Genomic DNA, 22,359 nt, shown 5'->3' on the forward strand with positions numbered 1-22,359 from the left:
TCGCGGTAGTAGTTTAATTGAACAAGCTGTCCTTGTATGCGACAAACCAATGGAAAGTGTCCTTCAAGTCTGAAACACAAGAATGTCAACCAAGCGTAAGCTGCTAATGTCGCAATCCAGAGTGTTATTTTTAGAAGCGCATGCTGAAACATCTGGAGTTTCCTTCAGGATCAAGAACGCCAGAGAAAGGGGTTCATCTATTTGGAACTTCTCTGGCACAAACCAGATTTTCGGTGACAGGGTGATGAATACCATGGGAATATCCTCTCCAGACTCGGCATATGGCGAAGTGAAGATCCAGTTTCAGGACTACAATCCACGTGGAGAAGGCCGATCATTCGTCATTCCCCGAAAATATAGTGGGCCTCAAGCTTCAGTAACTCTCCCCAGCCTCCATGGGGATAATCCCAGCTGATGTAATGGACGATCTAGGTAGTTGTACATAACTTCCAGATGTACGGAGTAAATATTGCTATTTTACGTACGGAGTATGAAAGTAAATTATAGCCTCAAACCTGTTTGTATTATATCTCACACGATCTTGAGACAAGTGCCAAGACCCACTAGTCTCCCGCTAGTGCCAATTTGGTGTGTTTCATCCAGCGCCAAACCCAGATCCATGGGGTTTCAGGTTGTGCCTTGTCCTCCTACTATCATCCAATCAGATATCTCTCTATTCCTATTTTGGGGTTGCCCCTAAAATGTTGAATGGTCCAATGGTATCATGTCCACACAATCCATGGGTCAGCCAGCCCACCGTTCACCCATTCGAATTTTATGTTGTTTTGACCTGAATCATGTATGTACATATGTAATTATCTAGAACAGTAGTATGGAGTAGAGAAACAGTGGAGTTATGTATTGAGAGACGGGAAGGTAAATTTGGAAGACAGGAAGGACTGTCTCCCTTTCGGGTTACTACGCACAGCACATCTCCACCATATCCCGTCTCGAATGTCTCCCCCCCTTGTCATCTCGGTCTTTAAGCCGTTTGTGTTGGTATTGTGTGTAACAGATGGGGGTTATCCAACTCTAAGGAATATACGGAGTACGGAGTACCCGTGGACATGGATGTACTCAGCTGTGGGACTATAATTATGTGGGACCTGAGCATGTACGGAGTACCTAGGTAGTATTTTGGAGAAATACATACAACATACATAGAAAGAAGGAATGAATATAATAATATTTAGAAATATAAGGAAATAGAAAATAGATAATATACGCTAAGGTGGGAAGAGGCACACTCACGAGCCTCTCATTTACGTTGATTTGACGCCGACCTAAACATTCCAGGGCGGCTAAAATTAGAGAGGGCAGTGATTGGGGGTTTTATCTCCCCTCTTCTGGTATTGTATGTTATTTATGTTATTTTTTGTTACTTTGTTACTTTGTTACTTCCAGATCCCCCAAAACACGAAGGGTCCAAAAACCCGTATACTCTCTTTTTCTTTCCCTTTTCCTATTCTGCCTTTCTTCTCTCTTTTTCATCCTTCCAGTTCCCTGGAGGAACCGCTTTGATTCTATACGACTCTGTGATACATTTTTTTCCCCTTTTCATTATTCTCTTTGATCTTTAACTCTTTGGTCTTTGATCTTTGGTCTTTGATCTTTGGTCCAGTCATTCCTTCATATTCCTTGCAATACTGGGAAAGAAAAGAAGATACACACATACCCTTGTGATCTGGTATGTGGATGGCCTTCCCGTAACCAACCTCTCACTTTATTATTACACTTCCTCATTCTCCTTCATGACATCGTGCATTGTGTGCTTTTCCCCTTGATCATTAGTCTCAAACCCTTGCATTTATGTTGCCCTAGATTCAAGCTAAACATCCTTCCCAATAGAGACTCCATTTGCGCAGGCAGCAAGTGCATCTTCGATCCCGAATGCCATTCTAGCCTCTCTTGTGAGAGCCGGATTGAAAGGAACTTCCCTTTCACAGTGTCGATTTCTCGGACAATGCCAGTGCAAACTAGCCAGCCGTCCTTTCCGGACTCATTTCCATCTTTCATGTCGGTGTTTGGGGGTCCACTTCCGCGATACAAAGAAGAAGCAAACACTATCCACCCTCTTCAATATCCAACCCATGTCCCTGTCAATACGCGCCTACTTCCTTCCCCCCACCGCGAAAGTGTTTCATCCATGACCTCGGCATCCACCGAGTCATCCCCGACCACCACCATCTCACCTTTTGATTCGCCCGGCGGGGGTGACATCTCTCCGAGCTCGTCCCCGGAATCTCCATCTGCCATGTCGGTCTCGTACCCCAAATTCCTGCCTTCCACTCGGCCCGTGGAGCTTCCTCCGCGCCTTGCGCCTGTCAGTGAACCACGCCTGCCGCAGCCGACCCCTCATAATGCGCGCCCAGACTCCCCAAACCGGCGGGCACGTAATCTCAAGAATTTGTCATTGCGAATGCCACCCCCATCTCAGTCCCGCCCACCTATCGCTACTGCATCGGTGGTGGAGACGTCACAACACCACTTTGATACCCCGCCATCTCCCATCGCGATCCCGGCCAAGAGCAAAAGCACGAGGCGACGCGTCGCCAATCTGACCATCCAAACCCCGACATTCAATAAACCGTTGTCCGGTACCTCCACTGATGCCGTGCCCCCAACTCCATCCCTACGCCACGCAGAATCCTCACCTTCGCTTGCATCGATTACATCACCATCGTTCGCCCCACGGGGAGGCATGCAGCTTCCCCGGCTAATGCCACATGGTACGCGCCGTTTTTCTAGCGCATCTGCTGATGATGTTTCCTCCCCTGTCACCCTGCAGCCGGTTGATGGGTCTGGCTTCTCTCGCCGTGTTCTTGATGGCCTAGAAGAAGAGGATGACCACCTCGACTCGCGGGAGTCGACCCGCAAAAAGGATCGTGGCTACCCGGATGGGCCTATTCGGATCCACGACTCTGGTGTCTACCTGTATTTGGAACCAACAGCAGAAGAAGCGTCTAAATTTGACGTGGTTATCAACGTCGCTAAAGAAGTGGTGAACCCGTTCAATCCTAGCAAGGACGACCGGAACGATACAGTGATGAGCACTTGGCGCAACGCTTCCATGGCCTCGAAACGCTTCTCCCGAGGCGAGCCCCAGACCGCGATTTCAGAAATGTCCTTTAAGTCTGCCTGGGAATTTCAGCCCTCGGATTCTGAGTCGCCAACCCCCACTACCTCGACTCCTACAACTTCGGTACCGGAGTACCTCCATGTCGGTTGGGACCACAACTCCGAAATTCTCGAAGATCTGCTCCCTCTCTGTGAGCTGATTGACGACCGGGTGGCCGAAGGAAAGAAAGTTCTGGTGCATTGCCAGCTGGGCGCCAGTCGCTCGGCATCGCTGGTCATTGCCTATGGATTGTACAAAAACCGAAACCTGGATTTCAACTCGATGTACGAAGCAGTTAAGGGACGCAGCCAGTGGGTTGGCCCGAATATGAGCCTCATCTACCAGCTCACAGACTTCCGCTCTAAACTGCTGCGGGGATCTACCTCTAAGCCCCCACCCCAGGAGTGGTTCGTCCAAACCGGCCGACGAAGCTCAGAGCCTCAGGTTGCACGAGCTGAGCGCCCAGAGTCCAACGAATCCAGCCGACCACCATTCCGTGGCCTGTCGCAGGCACCATCAACTAGTTGCCTCTCAATCCCTGAAACAAGATCAACGCGTCCCACTACGAGCGACGACGGTAGCTACACAAAATCCAAGTCCTACTCGCCTAAGCGGAGTCTCTCCCCCCGACCCCTCCCATTCCGACAGAAGTTTCAGTCCGTGGGACCTGCCTCGGGCCGGCTACGAGGGTTGCCGCGTAGCGTCAGCAGCTGTGACCCGCTCGTTCAGACCCATGTGTTTGTACGTGATGCGCCAGACTCCGGTGGTGGTTTGTTCTCACCGAGGACGAACGAATTCCTCTCGCCGACCCCTTTGGCACCAGCATCATTCCATCGCATTGATCGCTCGGCAGCCCTGTCTCCACCTCCTATCCCCCATGGCATGGGTTTTGCCACCGAACCGGCAGACCCCCGCTCGCCTCCATCTGGCGGCGAACCCCTGATCATGAGATCTATTGATGAATTCTTGTGATCTATCCGCCTCGTCTCCTTTGAGACCAGGCTCGAAACGATTCTACGACCCGACATATTTTCCATGTCTCTTTCCTGATTTGAAGACCATCTGCTCGCCCCCGGGACGTGTTTTGTGTCCCAGGAGTCAATGCCCTTCCATTCTCACTTACTAATTTCTTCCACTCATCTCAATCAGATGACTGGCTTGATGATACTCATGACCAAAGCAGGCTTTGCCGTCGCTCATCGCCATTTTCTCCAACCTGCATACTTGCTGCATATTTCTTTTTGTCATTTGAACCTACGGGTCTTGCCAACACCATTTCTCGTCACCATCGCTTGAGCTTTCTTCTCTTCTTCTTCTTCTTCTTTTTTTTCTCCACCACTGGCGTCTCGGGTGTCCAAAACGGACTCATTTTGATACCAAACCAAGGCCCGGCCTGGGAAGATCGGATCAGACCTGTCTGCTTCCTTTGTGCCTGGTACCTGTAATATTATCGGAGGGTCCTATCTCGTTTGGGTTTCTTTTGCTTCCATTGGCTTTCGTCTCACGCTCGCTTGGTTGTTTCGTGTTACTCTCTTATCTTTCCATCTTGCTCAGACAAGGCCTTGACTTCTGCGCCTTTCTTTGTGTGTTCAACATTCGTGTGGTGAAGCCGCTTAGTTCCTCTTGGGATCACGGTATGCTTGGTTTATGGGTGAAAGATGGCATGATAAATACCCCATTTGCACATTCTCACAATAGAGATCGACGTTAAGCTTCAATTGTTTCTTGTACGGCTGTAAAAAATGGAATCAAGTCTAGTTCTAGGTCCAATCATCGCGGCTTCAGACTGTTGATTAGAACGGAGATAGCGATAAGCCCCGAGAACATCTCCATCCAACCCAAATTTTTCCTTGCGCATCCTCTGCATGCCCGCGACAATGGTTGAAGAATCTCATCCAGCATACCTCTCGCCCAGTGAGCTGGGCACAAAAGACTAGTATGTGTCCTTTTCAGCCGCACCTTTCTCCCTTGCTGGGGGGCCGGGAATTCACGAACCCCGCTCTACCCCTCCAACGTGCTGTATACAGTGAAACAGGCACTGCAAATGCAGCAACGGATCAATTGGACTACCAATTGATCTATACGACTGCCTCTAATATCTGAAGAAAATTACCAAACCCAAACTAACAATTCAAACCTAGCTGGGAATCCTACTACGCCCGCACACTAGCCCACATTTCGCACGAAGCTCCCAAGAATAACCCCAACGCCAATGCCAAAGACCAAAATGACGACGATGCCGCGTCCACCTCCTCCGACCTAAACGAAGAAGACGACCCCGGCACATCCTGGTTCTCTGAACACAACGCCCCGCAAAAAGTCCTCCACTTCCTCACGCGCAAGTCCTTCCCCTTGTCGCCGCGCAATATACACAGAGGCTCCCGCCAGCCGAGTGTTCTAGATCTCGGTACCGGGAATGGGAGTATGCTCGCGCTTCTTAAGAAGAAGGGCGGCTATGGGGGACGTCTTGTTGGCGTTGATTACTCGCGCCAGAGTGTCGAGCTTGCGAGGGAGTTGCAGCGTGTGAGGGGGCATTCGGCTTATCGCACTGACTCTGAGGATGAGGATGAGGATGAATCTGACGATGAAGAGGATGATGAGACCGAGGCAGAGGCTGGATCCGATGACTTGCCGGAACAAGAAACATCCATCCAGTTCGAGGAGTGGGATATTCTGGGCTCGAAGGCGATTCTTTCTGAAACAGGTCTTGAGGTATCACCCTCCTCTCCTTCGGAGGAAACACTTCCTTGGTTCCCCTACCATGAAGGTGGTTTCGACATCGTGCTTGACAAGGGGACGTTTGATGCTGTCTCGCTAGCTGATGATGCGAAGACCATCCGTGTCTGTGAGAGATACCCTGATATCGCGCGGCGATTAGTGCGGCGCGGTGGGTTCCTGATTGTTACTACCTGCAATTGGACTGAGGAAGAGCTGGTGCATTGGTTCACTGGGGGTCGGACGAATGGGGATCGGTTGGCGGTTTGGGGCCGTGTTGAGTATCCTCGCTTCCGGTTTGGAGGACATGAGGGACAGGGTGTTTGCACGGTGTGTTTCCAGAGGCTTGGGGATGCTTGATACTTGGTGGAGCTGCAGAAAACCATGCAAACTATACTATACCCCTAAGCAAACAAAAGTGGAAAGCAGATAGCCAGTATAGATGTATGCTGAATATAGTACTGAAACATGTCCATCATTCGTTCCTCTATCTATGCTCGTAATCTCATCATGCAAGGGAACTGAGATATCGCTCAAAAATGCACATGCCATCGTCAGAACCACAGCCCAAAACTCTACTCCCCCTTCCTCTTCAAAACAGCAACAACACATCACCTCTTCTGATTCTCCGTACCCTCCCCTTCCCTAACCGGAAGCCATTCCCTGCGAATCTCACCCTCATCCTCCAATCTCGCAACCAAGTCCCTCTCGTAGATCTTCTCAACCACGAATCTATTTTTAAGGGCCGTCTCAAAGAACCCGGCAACAATCGCGCGCCCGGTAAGCCAGCAACGACCTACCTTTCCACTGGCGAAAGGAACCACTGCATAGTGCGGGCGAGGTTCTCATGCTGCGAGTGCATCCAGAAACAATCCGCCGCGACGGTGCGCGTGAAGACACCCTTGTTCGCCGTCGAGAAAGAGTATCCAACACACCCCATTCATGCGGATGAATTGAAATTTCTCTGTCGGCCGTAGGCGCGCGCTCGGCTAGATTGTGCTCTATATTGAAAGCGATTGCGCCGCTGAATGCCGGCGACAAGGGGTGGCCTGTTGCGACAACCTTCGAGGCGCCAGCTAGGGAACAGATTACTGAGGGGAGAGCGGCGCCTGTAAACAATATCAATGTATTAGTTTGAGTGTGTCAGCGTTGGGGTGTACAGTATAAACTGTGCGCCCAACTCGAGTACCGTCCTTGATACTGCACAGCTCCTGGGTTTCTTTTCTGGCTTCTGTCTCTGTTTCGCCTGGTGCTGTGGGTCTGTCCGCTTCCTGACACCCTCTGCAACGACCATTGCCGCGCTCCAGAGGAAATGCGCGAAGAGTTTGCGTCCCTCGTCGACCTGGTCCACGGAGCCGTCTGGCTTGGCTTGCCCTGCGGCGATCTCCTCGGAGCGCTTCTCGCTTGAGCTTGGGTAGCTGGGGACCATGATGTTGAGGTCGCCATAGCGCAGGGAGCTGTAGAGGAGGTGTTGGCCTGGGTCACCGTGGAAGGAAGGTGCATCGTCTAGGAAGAGGTGGGGAAGGAATTACAAAGCACCAAAGAGGTCTTCGGTTGATTCCTGTCTACGACGTCTTGGTTTTGGAATTCTGGCGCTGGGGCGCTGGGTGTGTTAGGATAGTGGCGGCGGGGGAGGGGCCGTAGACGGGAAAGGAGCATTGCTGCGGTTGTGGTGTTTTTGAGTTAGGATTTGATCTGGTATGCTCGAAGTAGAGATCTTGAAGATTTCCAAGGGTCCCCTGGTTGTATGGTTGGAAAGTCAATTGACCTATTATATGAGGCCATTGCGACACTTCACGAGTTCTGCACTATCTTTATTTCTTATCAGGGATTTTGATAAAGGGTTGAAATGTGTTTGCATTGTTTGATTTGATATGGAGTAGATTAGGTGAGATGCCTCCACCTTGGGAGGTCCGACCACGTCATGGTAAATAATAATGGAGCATACGAGATTCTCTGCGATTGAATTGTTGCCTCGATAAGTCCATTTGAGGACATAATTCCACAGCTATGGTAGCTCTCGGTAGCTCTAATAATTGGATCGACAACGATCCAACTTTCTAACCCAATAATACTGACAAGAAGAATGTCCCGGGTGTCTCAGCCGCATGTCAAGAATGACGGGCCAGGAACCTTGGGACCTTGGGAATGTGCCAGAGACAAGAAAGATCAGGGGGCTTCCTTCTCAAGAGCGCCAAAAATAATTCCGCCCAAGTGCTCGTGCGCAAGAGGGCAGTGTGACGCTCGGAGTAATGATCCTCTCCTGCAGGCGTTAGCGTGCGAGATGGCGCGACCTGATCGGAGGAATGTGTGGTGACCTGAGCGATTACCTAACTGACCCCTGTCCCCCGGGCCCTTCGGGGCCTGGGTGCTGTCGTCTTGGAGTGCCCTAGGTTAGGTGATAAGCCACAATTCCTCCTTTGCCACGAAAGATGTTCTTATGCTGCAACCTGTAACGGAGTATGTACATCAGGGAAATTGCATTAAATTAGATCATTGTATCAGCTGGAGGGTATCAGGTGATATCTTTGACTAAGCCCAATGACATCATTGGCCCCCACTTCATCCACTCTGTTCCAAGCACTAGACCGGTCGATGCTATGCAGGTGATCTCGATACATGGCAGAGCGGTACTTTCTAAGTCACTAGTTTAAGTGCTCGCGGCCATCTCCTATCAATGCACATTCGTCATTGCCCGGGTGGGAACCAAGTAACCTGATTGGTACTTGAATCCAGAGTCCAGCTGTCCTATCTTGTGACCCTAGTTGATCGTCAGGCAACTGAGGTTTTCCAATTTTTTTATTTTTTTTTAATATCTTTTAAACAAAAGTGGTTCACTTTTCTAAGGTTGCAATATTTTGCATATAAAAGGACATGTCAAATGGGAATTGGGTTATAATTATTTTATAGCTGAGACTGGATCCATGGCTCTTTATCCTTCAGAACCAGGGCGCAGACCCTTCCCCTGTACGGAACGCCATCCGAGGGCTAGGAATTAACACACATATTACATATTTAACAAGATTATGCCCAACATTCGCCATTCGAATTCGCTAGAATCCGAAGGGTTTTTGGTTGTTACTATTAACATGTCTTTATTCGGGGATCCACTCTGCTATCGCATCAGAGCCATTGCGACACACACACACACACACACAGAGAGAGATATAACACCCAATATAGGGTATGAGGAACATGGGATATAACGTTATCTAGTATAGACAATAATATAGTCCAAAAAGCATATATATCTTCAACTATATTAGCAATAAAATACCAAACCCGTATGTGTGACTGGTGATCGCTCTCCCCCCGCATGCTCAAAGGGAAAGGCCCCCGCAAACCTGAGCGATTTTGGCTCATACCGGCCCTGACTCTTTCTCCTTCTTTCTCCTCTTTTTTTCCCCTTCCACCTTTCTTTTTTTTTTTTTTTTGGATTTCCTCACTTTTTTTTTCCCTCCTCTTCTTTATTCGCTCTCATTCTCTCTCTTCATTCCCTCTCATTCTCGCATTCATTGCCCCCTATACATCTCGCACCCGGAACTTCGCCTTATTTCATCTTCTCTAAATTGAGGGCAACCCGTGTCCTAGAGGTCAATTCCGTTGGAAGCTTCCTCTCAATTCTTACCATGGCCTCATTCAAGGTAGGTGCCCAGCATTTCCGTCTGACTACTGTCTTTTCCTTTTTTTTTTTTTAAAAGGCCATACTAATCTATCGGCCCCTTTGGCCATTCACAGGAATTGTCCATGTCGCGTCCTCTCCCCAATACTAGCCAGCGGCACCACGCGCATTCGATCTCGCTAGGTGCCCTCAATCCAAACCACCGTGTAACTCGTCGAAAGAGTGTCACCACCGCCGCTGCCAATGCTGCCGCCGCAGTCGCTGCCTCCATGGAGGGCGGAGAGGCTACCTCGCTCCCTATGGGTGCGCACCGCCGCAGCCTAGGAGCCCGCAAGGGACTGGAATCCGGCTCCATCGGAAACGTATCTGGCTTTAGCTCCTACCTATCCCGCAGTATCAATAGCCCCAGTCAGGAATCAACGGTCGCCCGCAAAGGTTCTCCGGGCTCGGATCAGTCCGATGGCAAGCCCAAGAACCGGAACCGCCGAGCCAGCGAGGGTGCCCAACTCAAGACCGAAGGGAAGCGTGCTTCGACGGCCATACGTTGCGATCGCTGCGGGAAAGGGTATAAGCATGGCAGCTGCTTGTCTAAGCATATGTGTGTATCCCCCCTACCGCTCGGCCGTCTTCTTCTAGCTCGATCGGGAATATGCACCATGTCGGCTCTGTGCAGGTCGCCCTCGTGGTTATTCAACTCCCCCTTCGTCACTGCCCCCTTTTTCCCACCCCTTTCATCAACATTTGATTGACGTGTTTTTCTTCGTGGTATCTTAGGTGGGAACACGACCCAGCATGGTCCGTTACTTCGAAGCTTCTCATCTCCAAGCATCAGCAGGTTCAACTGCTGGAGGCCGCCTCCGTTTTGGTCACCATGAACCACGATGATCCACCCGACGAGTCCGCCGAGTTGGAGTCGGAATTGTCGTCTGGATCGCCGGACGCCCTGTCAGAAACGCGCGATGGTATCAGTTCCGCTGAGACCACGCCACCCCCAATGGACTCGGAGGAAGACGACGATTTCGAGATGTCGGGCGTGCCGGCACAATGGGCCAAACGCCCCAGCGTCAGCAATGCCTCGGGTTTCTCTCGTTCCTACCAGTCCATTCCCTCCAGCTCGTATAACGAGAGTGCTCCGCTGCACTCGCCTACCTTCTCCCACTTCCGCCACTCGAGCATCGACACCCGTCCCTCGACTGCGGACACACGGTTACACGAGGATGATGAGGCGGATCTTGCCGCCGCCATCGGCCTGTGCAATTTCGGAACTCCTCGCACGGGGCCTGTCTCCATGACCCCTGACGTGCCACCAGTGCCTCCACTGCCGGCGCGCTACTTGGATTCAAGCAGCCACCCGAGCAACCATGGCCTCCACTCCCTTCAATCGCGCCCCATAGAAGAGGCCGCTCGCCGAGACTCCGAGGCTAACATCGATGTTTTCTTGTCCCGGTCGCTCAACCCGTCGCTGTCGTACAAGGTGTCGGATGAGCGCGAAGTCCGGACTGGTGACGAGGCACACAAATCTCGTCAACGTCGCAACGCCGATGTGGACTTTGGTAACCGTTCCGCACCAGTCGATGACGACGACGGCGGTGTCTTTGGTCACATGGAAGAGTAAATCTTCCAGCACCCTCCCCACTTGCGCCGCCCCCGAGCCAGTCCTTGGGTCAAATCGGCATATGCCGAACGACGACCCCTTCACGATCTCATGTACGAGCTTGAGCGAATTTTTTGACCTTCTTGTTTACATGTTTATGACCACTCCTGGAGAATATAGCCACTGTCCAATAATCGTTCAGAGGTCGTTTTTTTTCAACGGAGTGTTTCACAATTCTCGGGACCTTTTTTTTTTTCACCTTTTGAGATCCCATGTATCAATCATGTCTCCTTGGCCCGCTTTCTGCTTTTTTCTTTGTGTTTTGTCTTGCCACAGCTTATTCTGGAAACCCCCATAAATGCCGTATGGCCGGCGCATATTTATCCCCATCAAATACTTATATCCATAGGGGCATGACATACCACTTTCATGTCCTCTATGCTTCTCGTTTGTCTTCCGTTTTGTTTTGGCCTCTCACCTCGCACATATATACCAAACCCACAAATTCTACGATCCGCTTCCCTACCTTTCCCACATGTGTATCTCGTCCGTTCTTTTCTCTCCGTTGTCTCCTTGCCCTCTTCTATATCTCCTCGCCTATGGTCTCTCACTCCCGTGTACTCAACCCTCGGACGGGGCATACAATGAATATATCTCATGAACGTATATTGTTTTAGAATGTAGATCTACAGTCATTTCCATATCTGTCTGCGTACCTGTACATCATAAGCGGGGAAGCGAAAGAAAAGACCCACTATGGGGTAAAGATCCATTTTTGTTCCGAATCTATGTTTCGTCATAGGTGAAGATGTAGGATAAAGTAAACCAGAACTAGTATAGGTGTTAATCTCTTTGGGAAGAATCTACCGTTGCCTCTTTCAGACCACAGAATGAGGTATATTTCCCGTTGCAATTGCATTCCAATACATCATGCAGCTGTCGATGCCAAGCTGGGCATCAATGAGACATACACAGATCCCAGTATAGTACAGGTGGAGACCGGTCAAGACAACGGTGAAACAATGTCAATTGGCTTTGTCTCAGCTGATTGATGGGGTTCGTCAGCCATTTGACCAGACCGTCGCTTTGTTTGGAAACTGCAGAAAGCCTAGACGAAGGAGTCCCATGTTGACCATCTTCTAGTCGCCGTGTATATGGGCTGGGTGTGAGGCCTAAACCAAGCAGATCATAGTTATGTATTATGGACTATCCATGGACCCATCAAGCACTCAAAGAATGAACCAATACAATAAGTATAGAAGAGCAAAAGCACAACCAGGAAAGAGGGTATTCGCAATTCGTTGTATCAGCTGCCTCCACCACCGCAGCCCCCTCCACCTCCACCGCCACCACCGCTGCCACCTAAACAACGAAGTCAGTATCTAAACCAGTCTATCAAATGCAACAAATAAGACCTACCACCACCACCCCCTCCGCAGCCGCCACCTGACCCGCCTGTATAGGAACATATCAGAGTCTATTGCAAGTCGAGGTTTACAAAGAGACTTACCACATCCTCCACCACCAAAGGCTCCCGCGCAGGCACCTGCGGCTACAGTACCACCTTTTGACATGTCAATTTCACTCAATACTCCCAGCAGGATGTGGAAGAACTTACCACACGCGCCAGCACAACAGTTCCCAACGTCGCCCAGACTAGTACCCATGCAGCTAGGGTTATTTGCGTACGAATGACAGTTGATGGACGGGTCCATCATATACGGTGCATAGAATGGCATCACGATGGGAAAACCAAATGCATAAGGCGTGTAGTAAGGGTCGCTCTTATTATCAGAAGATTTGGAGTCGGATCGTTGACGGCGCTTCTCCGCACGCCGGGCGGCCTTTTCGTAGTCGCTCTTTAGACGCACTCGTTGTATAGAACGCTTATCTTTTATAGGTCTATGCTGGTACTGGTACGTGTCGTTTGGCCGCACGGCGTTGTGCGAAGAGATATGTGGGTTCTTGCTTGGGTCGGATGAGATATCGGGGCGATCGTGCAAGCGGTCTGCAGCAGTTCGCGCGCGAGAGACAGAGCCAACAGGGATTAACCGGTTATACAGGTCTGATGTCCGGGTTGCCTCGCAGTACCAGCAGGTGCATTCGCTGTATATGCCGCCGTTGGTGGCACGGCGGTACATTTTGCTGGTCCAGGCAAAGCCGTCGGAGAGCTTTCCCTCGTCGACTTTGTCGTCGTGGTCGATGAACGTACGCTTACAACCGAATGGTACATTCGACGTGCTGTATTTGTAGTACCGGGATGGGCTGAGTTGGTGGGTGTGCCAGGCCAGGTCGACGTCCAGTGTGGGTACGGCGATATTATGTGGGTTCTCCAGCATAATCCGGAAGAACACTTCGTACTTTTTAATGAGCCGGTCCATTGTGTCGAAGACTGTTGGCGAGTGCAGCCAGTCGATTTGGTCCATTTTATCCACGAACGTCCCTTGTCTGATAACAGCGCCCACGAGGTCTAGCGCGAAGGGACCAAGGTTCTCCCAGTACCGAGACATCATTCTTCTGAGTTGGATACCCTCGCCACGCCGGAGGGTATCAATGTAGGCACCATGTGTCTGCTTCAATATCTTTTTGTTCCATAGCGTGACGTCTATTTGGTTCCTCAGTTGGGCGATAGTTTGACACCGATCCACTCGACCGTCAGTGAAGTCCATCAAGTCCCTTCCGGCGACTTGGAGGACTCGTGTGGGGAATAGCATGTCTCGGAGGGCACCATGGTTGGTCTCGGTACTGCTCCCCTCGGGGATTCCCTGGAGATTGGTGAATGACCCGGGCATAGGGAGGTTTTCGTAAAGAGTTGCTTCAAGGTCTTTTCGAAACTTTGCCACCTTGAGCCGGCCATGGTCAATTACGTGTTGACAGCCGACGCATATGTCCGTAAATGCATCATCGGCGTAGCCCTGGTTAAACCTGAAGGGTTCACTAAGAGTTCCGAGGAAAGGTTTTGTCCATGGGACATAGTTCAACCGTCCGCAGCAGGGGCAGTTGACTTGTTTAGTTGGCGGATCGTGCAGATTGTTCCACTTGATATTCAGTTTCTGCTCGAACAGCTGCTGTCCTTGTTCAGAGACTGTATACTCCATCGTGTGGTTGTTGACACTGCGATCTATCACTTCCCATGGAAACCCTGTTACCCAGGTGCTCATTTTACCGTATCGAATGCAATCCTCAAGGAAGTTCCGGGGATTCAAACAATGAGCATGCCAGACCATCAAAATGTCTACATATAGCAATTAGCGAACCGCCTTTTTGTCTTAGCATCAATACACTTACCCAGCGGAGGTAGGTTATCCGTGTCCCACGCAACTATAGTATCACAAACAAGGATGTTTTCATAATGCACACTCTCTAAGTCATTAATAGTTGCCATCGGCCTTGACCGGGGAAGGCCGTCAGACCACCACTTGGTATATCGATCGACGGCGCGTGCTGTATATACAGCCCAGCGCTTTTCACGAATACGAGCCCGCGCTTCATTCATTCGATCCGGGGATCTTTGGAACTCTTCAGCCACGGCATCGTGGATACCAAAGAGCCCGTCCTCACTAGAGATGGTATCTCGCAGATCTGCAAACACAGCCAGAAGCTTGAGATGTGAAACGCACTGATCGCGAGTGACGGTAGTAGAAGAAGGTAGACAGGAACTCAGATCCAGCTGTGGCAATTCCAGTGGCGGTTGCTCGACCTGGTCGGCCGAATAGGAAGGTGGTCGTTCACTGGACTTGCCGATAACTTCAGGTTGATGGAGAGCCTCTTTGGACTTCTCATCCGTCGACATATCCATGTTGGCGTTTGATAAAAGGAAGTATATTGTGAAGATGGTGTAAGTGAGGTGAGTTAAGTCTGAGAGGTGTGGCCTGGTGATTCCTTATATCAGTTTGATGAGACACGCCAGGTCATCCGTATCTAAGTAAACCCAGACAAAGACGAGTCAGGGGCTTTTACCGAGTTCACGTTTCATAGCCCCGCGGGATGGGCGAGATGGACGAGATGTAACGATGCACTAATTGCCCTAAAGGATCAGCACCTAAACCACCTTTGGCTAAACCTCCACAAAATACGAAGATTTTAGTGAATGACATATTCGTATTCTTTACAACCAAGCCAATAACTTGAAAACGTTTTCTTCAATTCATACTGGATTGGATGCACCCGTGGACAACACAGGGCGAAACCGGGCGCGGTTGCACTGCCTCGCTGCCTTGGTGGCTTCAGTAGGGCTCTGAGGCTATGTGGACACGTGCTGTATACTGTATATTGCACGCAAAAGATTCTAGTGTCTTTCTAGCGCCTTTTTGTATGCTTGTTCTGCATGATTGTGTACTCCGTACTCTGTACTATGAAAAGTTATAGACACACTGTAAAAGTACAGCTCACATTTCTGGTCACGTGCCAGAAGAGCCAATCACAGATCACGTGAATAAAATTTAAGCATATACAGTCACGTGTCATGCCCCTCTGCGCTGACTCATCGAGTGTTCCCGGAAGAAGTGCGCTCACCGCAGTGAGAACAAGAAAGTTGAGACGGTTTTGTTGGAGAAAGAAGGAAAAGGAAATAACCGAACTATACTGCACTACCCCGGTCAAGACCCAAACCGTGTCTGCGAATCGGCCCGAATTTCTATCACTGTCTGAAACCGAGATCTCGATCAGCGAAAACGTCATTCAGCCTGGCTTCTCTCGGGCGATCGAACGGCATCGCAGAGGGCCAAGCCCACACTCTTGAACATATTGCGACCACTGATAATGCTTCTATTGGCACCAGTCCCGTAATGGCGGGTGTAAATCAGTTGCCTGTGTCAGTTGCCGCCGATGGCGTGCATGGTCGCAAACGCAATGTGACCATTGCGGGGATCGACAGTTCTCCGGGGAGTATCGAGGATATGGATGACAATGAGGCGCGCGAGGAGAAGAGACGTCAGCCAGTGAAGCGCGCTTGCAATGAATGTCGACAACAAAAAGTAGGTCTAGCATATTATCGCAAAGTCTTCAGGATTCCCGAGTTTGACTAACCTTATCGGATTGCGACAGCTCCGATGCGATGTCATCCAAGACCCATGGACAGATTGTTCACGGTGCCGTCGACTAAGGCTTGGTTGTAAAATCGAGTCCAACTTCAAACGTGTTGGGAAGCGCAGCCGCAATGCGGAAATGGAGAGGGAAATAATGGAGCTTAGGAAGCAGATTGCTAGTGGCCAACCAGTCTCTGGAATGCCGCAGCAACAAGCAAGACAATTGACGCCCAAGCAAGAATCGAATCAAGTCAGTCCTGCAGTCTACCAGACCCCGTCAGCCATGTCCGCAGATCAGTACATGGGATCTCAAGAAGCTGTCGCGTCCCTCCTGGACCTTCGTTCGGGCTTCGATGGTACCAACTTTATGAGGAACGGTGGGCAAATCAGACGAATTGAGGATGTTATGGTTGCTCCAGAGAAAGTGACAGAACTGTTTAATATGTGAGTCCTCATTTCCCAAGTTTCGGTGGTTGATCTAACTTGTTCCTGTCAGATTCTTCACATACTACCACCCTTTCCTTCCATTTTTGGACCAAAATCAGTCTCCCGATGATTATAATAATTCCTCTTCATTGCTTTTCTGGACGATCCTCAGTGTCGGTGCACGACGCTATCAAGGCGATTCGAATTTGCTGAATTCTCTCGCCGGTCCAGTCAGCCGGCTAGTCTGGAGCACCCTCGCAGATATCCCTCAAAGCTACCATGTTGTGAAGGCTCTTGCTCTGCTATGCTCATGGCCGTTCCCCACTAGCAGCACCTCGACAGATCCGACCTTCATGCTATGTGGCATGATGGTACAGGTCGCTATGCAGCTTGGTCTTCACCGGCCTTCTCACACTCAGGACTTTAGTAAATTCCGAGTGGAACTGATTGAGGATGAATTGAGAGACAAGGTGCGAACCTGGGCGATTTGCAATATTGTTGCTCAAAGGTATGTACAAAACTATAGTCATTTGCTGCTCGCCTTTGTCTCATGTTTTACTTTGCAGAGTTTCCACCGGCTATGGACAGCCATCGTCTACTCTTTACGACTGGACATTGTCCTCGAGCGATTCGTTAGACCCGAACTTCAAGCTTCCTGAAAATATCAAGCCAAGATTGGAGATCGAAAAGTTTTGCGACAAGGTCACTCGAGCGCTTTACACAAATCGACGCGATCCTGTTGGCTTAACCAGCGACCATGAACGGTCAACGATGATTACCTTTCTGTCGCGAGACTTTGAGGAGTTGGAGGAACAGCTTAAATCGCAGAATGACTGTAAGCTCCCAAAAGTCAAGTCGCGATATATTGGACGCAATGACTAACGACATCCAGGTATTACTGACTTGTTCCTCCGTGCTGCTAATCTTCATTTGCACCTTTCGGCGTTCTTTGACGAGCCGACCACTAAGAACTATCGCGAACGCGTCTTATCTCTATATGTCGCTACGACCTCCTTCCTCGAGGTTGTCCTTAACCTTGAGACCGAGGTTGGCCCTGTTCTCTCTTATACCCCATACTATGTCTATCAGATGATGGTTGCCGCCGGCTGCACTCTTTTGAAGCTTTGCAAGAGCTTCTTCGCCTCTCACATAGACATGGAATACACCAAGAACCTATTCAACCGTACAATCTGGGCCATCCGAGGGGTGTCAGCGTCCAGCAATGACCTACCCGAACGTCTTGCTGAAGTGCTGGCTCAGATGTGGAGACTGGGAGGGGCGACTCAACGGGCGAACAATAGCACCGATGTTGACGACTCCCTGCGACTCAGAGTACGCTGCCGGATGAGCATGTCTCTTCTTTTCGACTCTGTGTGGCGCTGGCGGGAGGATGCCAGGACTAAGGGCCGAAACATTGAAGGTCAGTATCCCTTTACAATTCAGGTATGAATAAACAGTCGTTAACCTTTCATTCTAGCCTATCTCAAAAATCCAACAAACCCTGACTCGGCAGCCGACTCCTCGGCCACTTCATCTGTCGGCCCTGTACACACATCTACAATCACACCAGGAATCACTGGGAATGATCCCAGCCTTGCCCCGGCACCCCTACTATCCCAGGCTACTCTTGGGATTCAACCGTCCACAAGCCAATCTAACGGACTCCCAAGTGGCTTCATTGAGCCTAATTACGAAGTCTTCGATCCGTTGAACTGGCTGCTGGACGGGCTGGTAGACTTGCCTTACTCATACTCCACCATGGGTGGGATAGAATCCCAGGGCATCGCATAGATTGGTCTGTCTAATATTTTCTTGGCGTTGTTGCCGCGGTCTTTTTTTCTTTTTCTTTTTTGCGGGCGTGACTTGCGGTGTCTGCTTGTATCATTATACCACACATTCGATCGCTGATACTTCCCAGGGGGGTTGTTCATGTCTTTTCCATGTCTTTTCCATGTCTATATTTCTTATAGGTTGTAACGATGTTCTTTCTTTTCCAATACGATGCTATATTGGGCCTAACATCCTTTGAAAGTATCCGTCAGAAAGTAGCCTCATGCAATTATAAAGTCCGGTGCATTATGTACGTATATCACACCGAGTTAATTTTGGTCGCTTCTTTTTGCGACAGATTCGCTCCGTAGAAGCTATTTCGTCCTAGCCACAGTGATATCATTTCTCATCTCATCTTTTTTTTTGCCTGGACGAAACCTATATAATCTCGATCCTGGGCCTTCCTTGTCCATTTCTTCTGTTTCCCATTACTTCTTTAGAATAAAATGGCTTTCCTTCATAACCTCTGTTGGATCGAGGTGGAACCTCGCGTTGCAGCTATAGTGCTATGCATACTTGTTCCCTCTATCTTTTGCTCTGTGGTTGCAGTTAGTTTGGTGATTACTTCCTATCTCATGGCTAACGTTGGTGACCTCCCCCTATCTGATAGTCGATCAAAGCACAAATTCACAAGAAGCTGATATGATTTACTAACTTGATAGAAGCAAGTTCCTTTCCCTGCACGCAAAGACTATTTCTCAGTCTTATACCAGCAGTACAAGTTTGTCGTGGACGGGCCTAGTATGATAAAGAAAGGCTATGAACAATTCGCAAGTGGCTTGTTCGAGATCCCACGGACATTTCGCTTCGGTCAGGTCATATTATGCCAGCCGGAGTTGATTGAAGAACTAAGAAATAAACCGAGTACTCTTGTCTCCCCCGAGCCATGGATTGATCAGGTAGGGCTCTCAGTTGGGGTTTTCCATGTCTATAGCTAAATATTCTGCAGCTCCTCCAGGTCTCTCATGTTATGCCTGGCTATTTCCCCAAGGGAATGGGGTGGCCGAAAATTGCCAAAACCACGCCTGGTTTGATTCGTGCTACTGTTTACAAGCACTTGCATCGGTATATGCCCTCTATGAATCAGGCAATTATCTCGCAGCTGCAAACCCTGGACTTCAAAGATGGGAGTAAGTTTTGGCGATGTATTAGGCGAGTTGGGCTCTAATGTCTTCAACCCAGAATGCAACGTCGGCTGTTTTGATTTGGCATACTCCATTGTAGCCCGCAGTGGCAGCTTTGCTCTTGTCGGCTCGCGGCTTTCTCGGAATGAGGAATATATTAAAGCTGTCAAGGACCACATCCTTGGGATGATAGTGACCACTCGGGTACAATTTCTTGTTCCAGATCGCTTAAAACCGTGAGTGAGGTACTTCATTGACTCCATTTCCCGAAAACTAAGACACCAACAGCTATATTGGGGGGCTCATCGGTCGCCTGGCCACTCTTGGGACTAGTTGGGATATGCACGCCTCGCGTAAGATTATGCTAAAGCACTTCGATGCACGTGCAGCAGAATATCACGCCGAGATCTTCAGTGGCAACCAACGTGAGACCAGTCTCGATGAATCGGACAATCCGGTATCCCTGCCTCCTCTTTCCCCCTCCAATGACGCCAGTACTGAACAACCTATAGGTTGAGATCTTCCAATGGCTGTATGAGAGCAGTGTTCTCCGGGAGCGATGGACATATGCAGAGGTGATAGGTGAAATGTTGCTTCTGCAATTTGCCTTTATCTACACTACATCCTATGTAGGTACTCTATACGCATGTCATAGTCCTGCAATCTGCTCATTTAACCAATAGGGACTCTACGGCGCCCTAGCTGAGCTAGCTCGACGACCTGAATATATCGCACCCCTGCGCGAGGAAATTGATCTGAATTTCTCTAGAATGGGACCAACCGTTCCAGCCTGTGATGGCATGGTCTTGATGGATAGCTTCTTGAAGGAGTGTCAGCGATTGCATCCCCCTTCAGCACGTACGTCTATATGTGACCACCCATGGGAATCGTGCATGGCTAATGCAATAATATGGGTATTAGTCTCTGCCCACCGGGTCTGTATTAGTGACCTCAAACTTTCTAACGGTTTGTTCTTGCGCACACACTACCAGGCCAAGGAAACACTGAGCTGATCAATCATGGAATGGAACAGGTGTCACACTCAAGCAAGGCTCCCATGTTGCCGTCCCAAGCGGAATCATCCAACGATCCAGCGAGCACTATACGAACCCGGACGCGTTCGATGGTTTCCGGTTCGTCAAGCGTGCAGCAGGTGGAGCCAAAGACTCCCGGCTGGTCGACCTGAGCCCTGACTATCTGGTTTTTGGAATGGGTGCACATGCCTGGTAAGTCTTATTTCTGGCTGGCGCTTTAATTTTCATGATCTGGTTTCAAATCCAACCGGGCAGATCGTATCGGCTGACTTTTGCTCGTGTTTGCAGTCCTGGACGATGGATGGCTTGCGCGCTCATGAAGCTCGCCTTCGCGCATATCCTGAACCAGTATGACATACTCCTTCCTAATTCGACTTCTCTTCCCTTGACTGGCTCGCTTTCGTTCGAGGAGTTCTATGTGCCCAACTTCGGGCTGAGGATTGCCCTGCGCCGGCGCTAGTAGGGATATATCGAGGGGACCGGGCGCCTGGTTACATGTCAAAGGAAACAGGTAGGATTCTGATCATGATTTGGCTGGGACACGTTCATATTTATGTCAATTAATGTAGTGCTAATAGCGTCAAAATGGAAGATACCTTACGCGTCTCGAAACTCTCCAGGGCTATCCGATAAGCTGATAAGAGCTCAACTCCGCTCATCTCCAACTGTCCCAACTTCATCTCCAGGGCTCTTCATCCTTTTCCATACCTCACCAAGTTGGATCGGAATCATGGCTCCATCAGCTTCCTCCAAAAAGTCTCGACCTCTTCTAATCCCACATAAACGCGCTCTTCTACCGTTACAAACCAAGCGGCAAAGCCGCAAAGTATACAAAGTCCTCAATCCTAGCGCCATCCCCGCAGAGACGAGCATCAAACAATCATACGAAGAGGAGACACAAGAAAGGAATAAGCCCGCGAGTTCAAGCGAGCATAATAAAAGCGCAGTTGAAGATGAAGACTACGAGCTCCAGCCCCCGCACTTTGAAGCCTCATTCGCTATGCCGCCACAGCCCTTCCTCGACCCACCGACGTGGGAAGAGATGCTCAAACACGGCCGCGAGAGACTAGCATCACAGTCAATAAAAGATGAATCGGGCTTGGGCGCGGGTCGGGAAGATGAATCGGCAGAGCGGGTAAGACAACGAGTGGAGCGCGAGACGGAGTATGGGTCTATGGCTATTCGGGGCCGGTCAAGTGTACGTGGACGTGGGAAGAGGGGGAGGGGGAGGGGCAATGTGTACTGGGGTGGTAGGCGTTGAATTGATGGGTTTAGAATGGATGTGCATTTAGATACCCCATATTTGGTTGCCAGGCCAGATTATGACCTTTTGAATAGTGCGCTGCCTTATACAGCCCAGGCTTCATTTTCAAATAATATCTTTCTTAAATCTCTTGGTCAGTGTAATATAGCGCTAACCTGGTTTTGCTTTCATAGAGTACATCCCGATGTGTGCTCATACACTAACACATTAAATTCAATGAACTCAATTACACCCAGTCCTGGAGCCACTGTATCATTGCTTCGTAGACCATCTTATGTCGCACAACGTGAAGGTAAGGGGCAGCTTGGGAACCCTTATTCGGTCCTGGACTGATAAACAGGCTGTAAATCCGATATTTACACATGTATTTATGATATGAGTAAACAAGACAAGCTAATGGTACATCTCAGAGGCCAACAGAGGAAGAAAAACAATGGAATCATCATCATGGGTTCGTGTTTCGTAATCATCATAGATCTCATATCAAAAGATCATCTCAGGGCATCGAAGCAATTTGAAAACCAAAAACAACAAAAAAGCAAATGCATCGTGAAATCGTCGGGCAAGTGTTTGAAATGCGTGAAACATATCCAATCATAAATATG

At 49.7% G+C, this 22,359-nt stretch overlaps 8 protein-coding genes across 8 annotated transcripts; 6 read left to right on the plus strand and 2 right to left on the minus strand.

Moving 5' to 3' along the window:
• Positions 1 to 1,963: 1,963 nt before the first annotated feature.
• dspD (putative protein-tyrosine phosphatase) lies at positions 1,964 to 4,090 on the plus strand (the record flags this gene model as incomplete). The annotated part of the gene is made up of 1 exon (XM_061211598.1): positions 1,964 to 4,090. The coding sequence occupies one exon, from the start codon at positions 1,964 to 1,966 to the stop codon at positions 4,088 to 4,090; it is 2,127 nt and encodes a 708-aa protein (XP_061070824.1).
• Positions 4,091 to 4,995: 905 nt separating this feature from the next.
• N7525_000525 (putative S-adenosylmethionine-dependent methyltransferase) lies at positions 4,996 to 6,193 on the plus strand (the record flags this gene model as incomplete). Its single annotated transcript, XM_002562264.1, has 2 exons — positions 4,996 to 5,054; positions 5,260 to 6,193. 2 exons carry the CDS (start codon positions 4,996 to 4,998, stop codon positions 6,191 to 6,193), a joined length of 993 nt encoding a protein of 330 aa, XP_002562310.1.
• Positions 6,194 to 6,444: 251 nt separating this feature from the next.
• Positions 6,445 to 7,492, minus strand: N7525_000526 (putative nicotinamide N-methyltransferase; the record flags this gene model as incomplete). Its single annotated transcript, XM_061211599.1, has 4 exons — positions 6,445 to 6,656; positions 6,769 to 6,942; positions 7,040 to 7,309; positions 7,366 to 7,492. The coding sequence occupies 4 exons, from the start codon at positions 7,490 to 7,492 to the stop codon at positions 6,445 to 6,447; spliced, it is 783 nt and encodes a 260-aa protein (XP_061070825.1).
• A 1,970-nt stretch (positions 7,493 to 9,462) lies between these two features.
• On the plus strand, positions 9,463 to 11,070 carry N7525_000527 (putative C2H2 finger domain protein; the record flags this gene model as incomplete). Its single annotated transcript, XM_002562263.2, has 3 exons — positions 9,463 to 9,477; positions 9,572 to 10,053; positions 10,230 to 11,070. The coding sequence occupies 3 exons, from the start codon at positions 9,463 to 9,465 to the stop codon at positions 11,068 to 11,070; spliced, it is 1,338 nt and encodes a 445-aa protein (XP_002562309.2).
• A 1,285-nt stretch (positions 11,071 to 12,355) lies between these two features.
• N7525_000528 (uncharacterized protein) lies at positions 12,356 to 14,848 on the minus strand (the record flags this gene model as incomplete). The annotated part of the gene is made up of 5 exons (XM_061211600.1): positions 12,356 to 12,411; positions 12,469 to 12,504; positions 12,560 to 12,613; positions 12,668 to 14,284; positions 14,338 to 14,848. The coding sequence occupies 5 exons, from the start codon at positions 14,846 to 14,848 to the stop codon at positions 12,356 to 12,358; spliced, it is 2,274 nt and encodes a 757-aa protein (XP_061070826.1).
• A 988-nt stretch (positions 14,849 to 15,836) lies between these two features.
• Positions 15,837 to 18,293, plus strand: N7525_000529 (putative C6 transcription factor (Leu3); the record flags this gene model as incomplete). Its single annotated transcript, XM_002562261.1, has 6 exons — positions 15,837 to 16,025; positions 16,096 to 16,520; positions 16,573 to 17,010; positions 17,069 to 17,337; positions 17,395 to 17,922; positions 17,980 to 18,293. The coding sequence occupies 6 exons, from the start codon at positions 15,837 to 15,839 to the stop codon at positions 18,291 to 18,293; spliced, it is 2,163 nt and encodes a 720-aa protein (XP_002562307.1).
• Positions 18,294 to 18,994: 701 nt separating this feature from the next.
• Positions 18,995 to 20,950, plus strand: N7525_000530 (cytochrome P450; the record flags this gene model as incomplete). Its single annotated transcript, XM_061211601.1, has 9 exons — positions 18,995 to 19,231; positions 19,282 to 19,462; positions 19,515 to 19,692; positions 19,745 to 19,913; positions 19,969 to 20,085; positions 20,140 to 20,314; positions 20,378 to 20,422; positions 20,490 to 20,682; positions 20,779 to 20,950. Coding segments are annotated over 9 exons (1,467 nt in total), but the record flags the coding sequence as incomplete, so codon positions are not given.
• Positions 20,951 to 21,220: 270 nt separating this feature from the next.
• N7525_000531 (uncharacterized protein) lies at positions 21,221 to 21,751 on the plus strand (the record flags this gene model as incomplete). Its single annotated transcript, XM_061211602.1, has 1 exon — positions 21,221 to 21,751. One exon carries the CDS (start codon positions 21,221 to 21,223, stop codon positions 21,749 to 21,751), a length of 531 nt encoding a protein of 176 aa, XP_061070828.1.
• Between the last annotated feature and the right edge of the window lie 608 nt (positions 21,752 to 22,359).

The sequence above is a fragment of the Penicillium rubens genome (genome assembly GCF_028828025.1).
Source record: "Penicillium rubens strain IBT 27055 chromosome Unknown utg000001l_segment0_segment0, whole genome shotgun sequence".
Taxonomy (NCBI): Eukaryota; Fungi; Ascomycota; class Eurotiomycetes; order Eurotiales; family Aspergillaceae; genus Penicillium; species Penicillium rubens.